The 7837-nt window shown below is 33.9% G+C and overlaps 1 protein-coding gene across 1 annotated transcript in view; it reads left to right on the top strand.

Annotated features, from left to right (window-relative positions):
* Positions 1-365: 365 nt before the first annotated feature.
* The window catches only part of CUNH3orf67 (chromosome unknown C3orf67 homolog), a 102816-nt gene continuing 95344 nt past the window's right edge, over positions 366-7837 (top strand). The window contains exon 1 of the mRNA XM_021708505.1: positions 366-441. Coding sequence (XP_021564180.1) covers positions 378-441 — 64 coding nt within the window. The 5' untranslated portion in view covers positions 366-377. The remainder of the gene's footprint in view (positions 442-7837) is intronic.

Raw genomic sequence — 7837 nt, 5'->3', positions numbered from 1 at the left:
AAATATTTCCAATTAATGCTCTTGTTTATTGCACAGTTCTCTGAACTTGCTCCACACATTGTATGCTTATCTCATTAATCTTTCTACAACCCTAGGAAGTAAGCATTAAAATGGCTGTGCTCATTTTACAGAGGAGAAAATCAAGGCTGAAAGGTTGAATAGCTCATCCAAAGTCATACTCTAAAATATCTTATTTTACTGGTTTCATTTGTAAGGTATGTCCATTTGACAGAAATAGCTTACATTTTGAGAATGAATGTTTGTCTTTATTTCCAGCTGTATATGGTGTTCCCTTTTCAACAGATGAGCCAACAGACATTATTCCGCGAACCTGTCAGCTAACGACAGATGTCCCACATGTCACACAGGTGCTAAACATGACTATACTTCGCCAAACTGAAATAAAATTTGGAGGTCATCCTCTAAGTTCAGCAGAATCAGGTGTGTACTCAGGCATCTAAATTATAAGCATCAAATGTCTGCATCTCCCCAATAAAAATGTGATTTTTTTTTCCAAAGAGGGCACTAACCTCATTCTTCTATATCCTTATCACTTAACACAGTACTTGAGGGCACTAACCTCATTCTTCTATATCCTTATCACTTAACACAGTACTTGCCACATGCCAGGCAAGGAGCTACAAATTCAGATCATTAATAAGGCCAGAGAGATAACTTAAATGAATAAAGTGGGTTGGTTGAGTGGATATTTGACACAGCAACATTTTCCACTTTAACAGTGAGCCTTACTGAGGGAGGAGAGGATGGTAGTTAAGGGAGAGGAGTGAGGTGGTACTTCAAAGATGTGGTTCTCCTACTACTGAAAGGAACTGTAATAACTATGCAAATGAAGCCAGGCTTGGTGGTTCAGCCTGTAATCCCGCACCTTGAGAGGCTGAGGTGAGTGGATTGCCTGAGCCTGCGGGTTCGAGACTCGCCTGGACAACTTGGTGAGACCTCATCTCTACAATAAATCAAAAATTAGCTGGGCATGGTAGCGTGTGCCTGTAGTTCCAGTTACTTGGAAGGCTGAGGCAGAAGGATCTCCAGAACCCAGCAGGTCAAGGCTACGGTGGCCGGGAGCATGCCACTGCACTCCAGTCTGGGTGACAGAGTGAGACTCCAACTCAAAAATAATAATAATAACTATGCAAATGATACAATAAATAGCAAATAACACTCAGCACCTGTGAGGGAGCTAGGGAGTGGTGGGGACCGTAGCCAGCTGGAAACTTACTCTCAGTCTAGAAGGGATAGTTGCAATTCAGTTCTTGCCAGTGTTGCCTTTCAGGAATACAGTAGATCTCCCATTTTTTCAAAGGAGCTGCATATTTGGCTCTTTATGATAAATCTGACAATTTTTATTATGTTCTAAAATTTTTCAAAAGCACTCTGTGGGCCAAACAAAGCATGCCAGGGCTGCCAGTTTTCTACCTCTGTAATAAATACCTTAGCTATCACTCACAAACACTGGTGATTCTAATGGGCAGTCAAAATTAGAACCCACTGAATCACTTAGCCCACAAAGCGCATGTGGTTCAGATGACACTCACAAATACTGAAGTAACTCAGAGGAAGGTAAAATCATGGCTGTAAAATAGGACATTTATGGAGGAAGAAGTAGATCTTGAAAGTATCCAAAAAATATTTATGTAAATAAGTGTTTATAATAAATAAATAGATGCGAGATTTATAGAAGTGTAAGCTGAGGCAGAAGACTGAACAAAGACAAGGAGACAGGAGAATGTGTGGGTAAGTTTCCTAAGGGATTGATAAGAGGTACAGCCTGAGTAGGCAGAATGGCTGTGTTGGAATAGTACAGGAGGAATGGGCTTCACGTTCCTGAAATAAAGGATTGACAAGTTCTGTTTTTGGAAGTTGAATTTGACAGCAGGATTCAAAGTGAATTTTGAAATCAGGTGAGACCAGAAATTAAGGAGCACAACTAAGATGTCTCTGTAGAAATCTAGGCAAAAAATTTCTAGGGTCCAGGTTGACAGTGGCTGTGACAGTGGAAAGCAGTGGCCCTCAGAAAAACTGCTAGGAAAAGTGGCAGGACTTGGTGGCTCTCAACTAACAGATAGGAACAAGAGAGTCGTCAAAATTTGAGGGAGGTCAAAGGAGAAACAGGAGAAAGAAGATAACTATCATGAAAGTTGCAAAAGTGAACTCATTTTACTCTCTGTACTTACCCCATGTGCATTTATTCTTAGAGCATTTTCTATATGTCAGTCTTCATTGGCATTACAGGTCCTAAATTGTATGTTCCTAGAGAATCAGGACCTATTTTGTAACATTTTCAATATAACCTCTGGCATAGGACTATGTATATAGATAGACACCACATTTTTTAACCCTTTATTATAACATTTCCAAACTTATAGAAAAGTGGAGAAAACATATGATGAACAACCTCCATGCATTCATCACCTGCTTCCACAACTACCAACTTTAGATGAGAGGTTTTTTTAATTGAAATGAGGGTATACATAGTGAGAATTTGTAGATTTCTGATATATACTGTATTTAGACAGAGAAAGGAAGAGGAAACTGTATACAATCTGTGGTCATTAGAGAGCCTTTAGAAAACGTATACATAAGAGTATGAAAAAGATCTCACTACCCAGACAGCCACTGTAAGCACTTCAGGTCACAATTCTACCTTAATGGAAGATTCAACATAGAATGAAATGAATAAGAGTGTTTTTGATAACAAAAACTATATCTAATATGCTGTGATAACTTTCAGTAACAAATGACTAAGCTGTAAAACATATCAGATAACTACTTGCAATTGAAATGCTCTTTTTTCTTTTCTCTAGCTTAATGTTTTAAGAACTAATTATATCTTTAAATGAAAGTGCGAGTCTATATCCAGATATTTTAAGTGTCTTTTAAAATTTAAAGTTCAAGGACACTTATAATGTGTAAGATTTAAGAGGAATTCGAATAAATATTAATTGCATCATTAATTCAGTATTATAATTAAACAGAAACCTTTCATAGGCCATATTTCAGCCCCACTAATAGAAAAGAATATTAATATACATTTTGTAAATTCCATAAATGGACTCTCAATGCATAATAATGACCAACTTGAGTCATTTATACAGAATGTGATAATTGGATAATTGCCATCTAATAGCTTATTTCTTCTGCCCTGTGAATCCCAATTGTATTTATATTCATTTGTAGCCATAACGTTTGATTGTTCCTGTTAAATAAATTTTATTGCACATGTATGGCAGCTAAGATTACATGAACATACATTACACTTTGTGGTACTTTTTCTACAAATCCTTTTCAAGTGCTGATTTTTACATTTATGAGTTTTGAAGCTTACTATAAGTGAATATAATAATAATCATTGTTTTATGTGTAAGATATTTTACTTGAAATGAGTAGATAATGAATAATGCCCACAGACAGACTTTTTAATCATGGAGATATGATTAAAGAGATACTTCTTCATTTGAACTGTTTGTTTTTGTGTCTTTCTGAAAAGTGGACTTTCTGTGATAAGATTTTTTCATGAGAAAACATGTGCTCTTATAATTGACTGTGGGATACTCATGTAAATTGTGATATTTTATTATAAAGGCACATATTGAGATATCCCAATGAAGCCTCTAGAAATAAAAGTAGCATTTTTTATGGATGCTTTCTGTTGTTCTCACACAAGGCAAAAGAAAACCTTGAAACTTGTAACTGTTTGGGGGTACATTTTGTGGAATGTCATGTAACTAAATGAAGAACATTTAATGAAATTAATAAAATAACAGTGTTTCCAAAAAGCCACACATTCACACTATTCACTTTGTCAATTCTCAGTGCACATTAACTAATGACTGTTAGTCTGCAGAAGACTGGAATATGATGATCTTATTTTCATTAATGGAACTCCAATTCAATTGAACCAGAGAATCAGATCTGGTTATTGAAGTTGAGCATTCAGCTACTAATGACAAGATGCAGTGGTCCACTAAGCACAAATCAAAACTAGTAATTTACTTAAAAGTTAGAAGGCAGTTTTCCCAAGAGTCCTGCTTTCCACGACAGCAACCTTATTGGATTGGGTTTTTACTCCCTTTTAAATAATAAGAGACTGACATCCCTACTTCCTAGCAGAATTGCAAATGGATAAATTAATGCATCCAGCAAAAACCATGAAAATGTCGTCTACTATCTTTGGCATTGGTGAGATCCTTATTAAAATTTATTCCTTGGATTCCACATTATGAAAGAAAGATTAAAATCAAAAAACAGTATCTGCTGTGAAGTAGAAGAACCTAAAAGGAAAAGGAATTGGATTCTGACTTCAAAAAAAAGCCAAGACACTCTTTAATTTCTTTTCTAAACCTCAGAATTTTGGTTAGCCTTGTCTTAGGATTATTGGTAAAAAGATTCTACAGTTTTTATATCCAGTGTGTGACTGTAACTCAGTCATCTCATACATTTAAATTATATACACTTTTTCATCTTTAATAAAAATGAAATGTAACTAGTCACATACCTTCATTTAAAAATTTTTTAAGTATGAAAGGAATTTAGTAGGGATATTGATCAGTTTCTATGAAATCTATTATAGCAAAGATGTCACAAACTACTTACAGAGTAAATTTTAAATTTTAATTTTTCTGTAAAATTTCTGCCAAATATTGAAAAAACTTTCATAATATAAAACATAATATTAAATATTAAAATACATTTAATCAGTTTTTTGTGTTACCACTAGTCGACTCTCTTTAAGCAATTTCTCATTACTAGTTTCAAGCATTCTCTTCCTGGGAAGCTTTCTTCTTCTCTCTAGAAAACTGCCCTATTTCCAAGCCCAAGTGATGGAAATTATCTAGCAGGACTCATAAATAAGTTGTACTTGTTATTCACAATGGAAAGTTTTCTCGAAATAATAAAATTGTTTCCCTAAAAAAGGGGGGGGTTTGCTCATTAAGAGTAAAGGACAAAAACTAATGTAATTCTGACTTTTTAACAAATTAGGAGTTTATGAAGAAAGGTAATATCCTGTGCTTTATTACTTTTAATCTTTCCGAAATGTTTTAACTTTACATACAAATGATGTTTATATATTGTCTAAGGTCCTACTTAATTGTCTTAAACTTTTTATTAATGATGAAAGGCTAAGTTCTGGTTTAATTATTTGCAAAAGTTGAACACTGATTTTAATTGTCCAGGGCCCCTCCTGCTTTTGTCGTTTATTTATCTTATGTGGAGATGAAATAATAATACCACATAGGGTGATTGGAAATTGCATAGAGATTAAGTATGTATCATGATATCCATCATCCTTTAAGTCTTAAGTTGAATGTTATTTCTCTGACCCCAAAGACTAGATACCAAGCCCCTGTTAAACATTTTTGTAACACTTTGGACATCTCTTTCATAGCTCTTATCACAGTTGTAATCCTGTAATTATTTTATGAGTTACTTTAACATTTATCTGTCCCATGAGACTGTGTGAGCTCCTTAATGGAGATGGCCTTGTCCACTTTACTGTTTTTTTTGTTTGTTTTTTTGGTTTTTTTTTTTTTTTTTTTGAGTTGGAGTCTCACTCTGTCACCCAGACTGGAGTGCAGTGGCTCTCTGTCTTATTCAGAGCCTAGAGCAGTGCCTGCCCAGAGTAAATACCCAGTCACTACTGAATGAATGAAGAAAGGAAAAAATGACTGTGAATGAACATTGATAACTGTTAAATACCGCTCAAGATGGAAGGTATTAATAACATATTTACTAAGCATTTGCTCTCTACTAGGCACAGCATTTAGCATGTTACATGCATTGTTTCATATACTCTCACCAAAAATGCCACGAATTAAGTACTGCTATTATCCCAGTCTTATGGATAAAAAAGGTGAGGCTTAGAAAGGTGAAGTACCTTGTCTAAAATAATGCTGCTATACTAGATCAGCCTTTTTTCTATTTTTACATTCTTTATAACAACACACATATAAAATAAAAAGTAATCCAATTCAAAGTCTGGGTTTTGGTATGACTTTAATTCTGATTTGATGGCTAGATAATAGATGTAAGTCTTGAGCGTGACCCTTCAGTGATTAGAGTTGAAAATTCAGCAGGTTTTTCTGGTTAAGCTTTGAAAATCCTACAAACTTAAATGACTGTAATAATTAGAACATTGTAGCGTAAGACAAAAATGAATGTTTATTTTTCTAAAAGACAATTAGAGAGTAGACCCTCAGGTTTTACAATCTAACTACAAAGGCATGTACCCCTCAGTAAAATAGCAAAATAATTAATGGTAACATCTCTGACCTACACCAAGTTCATTTTCCACAAACTCAAGAAAATGAAATGCCTAGAGCATGACTTTAATCTAATCTTGATTTTTAACCTTATATTATGCATATTGATATCAGCTTTTAAAAGATCCCCTTTTAGAATTCAAAAGCATGCATTTCTGCTTGTAGTTTTCTTTTATTAAGATTTTTCTCATTATAGAAACTCTGTCCCTTCTACTTTTTATTTGAGAAACAAGAGTTCTAAATTACTTTTCTTAGTAGGTTTTAATTAGGATCCTATTATAGTAGATACATAGCATAATAAATGTTTATAGGGATAATTGTGACAATTAATATGATTATAAACAGAATTATTAAAGTGAAACAGTATTTAAGAATTGATCTGTTTATTGTAATAGCAAGCTTAAAGAAGTATATTAATTAAAGAGATACTAAATAGTAGAAAATTGGTATACTTTGTTGAAAAAAAAGTACCAAAATATGTAACATTTTCAAAAACAGACTTCAATTTTAATATACTGTGGTAGATGATTCTTTAAAGAAATTCTATAGTAGATCCTCTTATGAAATATAAAGTATCTATTTTCTGTGATTTAGGACACTGTAGCATACCAAGTTTAAGTGTGTAATAGTCACTGGATATCCATTGGTAAGGAAGAAATGTAAGGTATTTAGGAGTTATAATTGTATTAATAGCTATGAACTAGTCAATATGTTCATTTTGTTCAAGATTATAGCTGGAACTGTGTCCATATGATTTCTAAAATACTCCCTCCTCCCCAAAATTCTCTTTTAAATCTTGAATATTATACACAATTTTAGTGAGATGTATTCATTGTCTACCATATGCTAAGCCTAGCAGTTGGGGGTACATATAATACCAAATAAATGGTCTCTCTACTCAAAAGAACTTAAGTTGGTTGAGAAAGAACCTGCATACAGATAAGGACTGTGAAAATGTATCAAGGAAATTGTCCCTGTAAAGTATTTGCATAAGAAAATAGTTTATCGCTGAATAATTCCCAAGATTGGAAGAGGGAAAAAAAGATCCTGTGCTGGTATAGAATTCCCATCTAGCCCACGCCATAACCCATACAACCCTTCCATATCTTTATTGGTTATTTTCTATGAAAAAATCAATGTTGGAGAACAAAATAAATAGTCTTGAATTTGTTCTACGTAGTCATAAAAGGCACAACTGATGTCTATAATAGGTTTTTCCAGTTAGCCTGGAATTTGAGTGTTATTTTTTCCTATTATCAATCCTGAGGTACTAACAGTATTTTGTTTACTCCAAGTGGATATTTATAAATGACTGGGAAAATATAGATGCACACATAGCCAAGTCTATTTGGTAACACTAGGAAATTTCAAACATAACCTGAATAGGCATCTGCTTGTGGTGCCATAGCACTGCTGCTGAAAGGGTCACCATTTATATGAATATCAACATCTTGAATATTATTGACCTTTCTTTCTCATCCCCCACATTCTGGAGTTGTCCAGTCCTGTGAAGTCTTCCTTCTCAGTTCACACATAAAACACTCAGGCAGATTTTTTTT

The sequence above is a fragment of the Carlito syrichta genome, unplaced genomic scaffold (assembly GCF_000164805.1).
Source record: "Carlito syrichta isolate Samal-C Ts95f unplaced genomic scaffold, Tarsius_syrichta-2.0.1 Scaffold140504, whole genome shotgun sequence".
NCBI lineage: Eukaryota > Metazoa > Chordata > Mammalia > Primates > Tarsiidae > Carlito > Carlito syrichta.
This window is presented reverse-complemented; position numbering and strand designations above follow the sequence as displayed.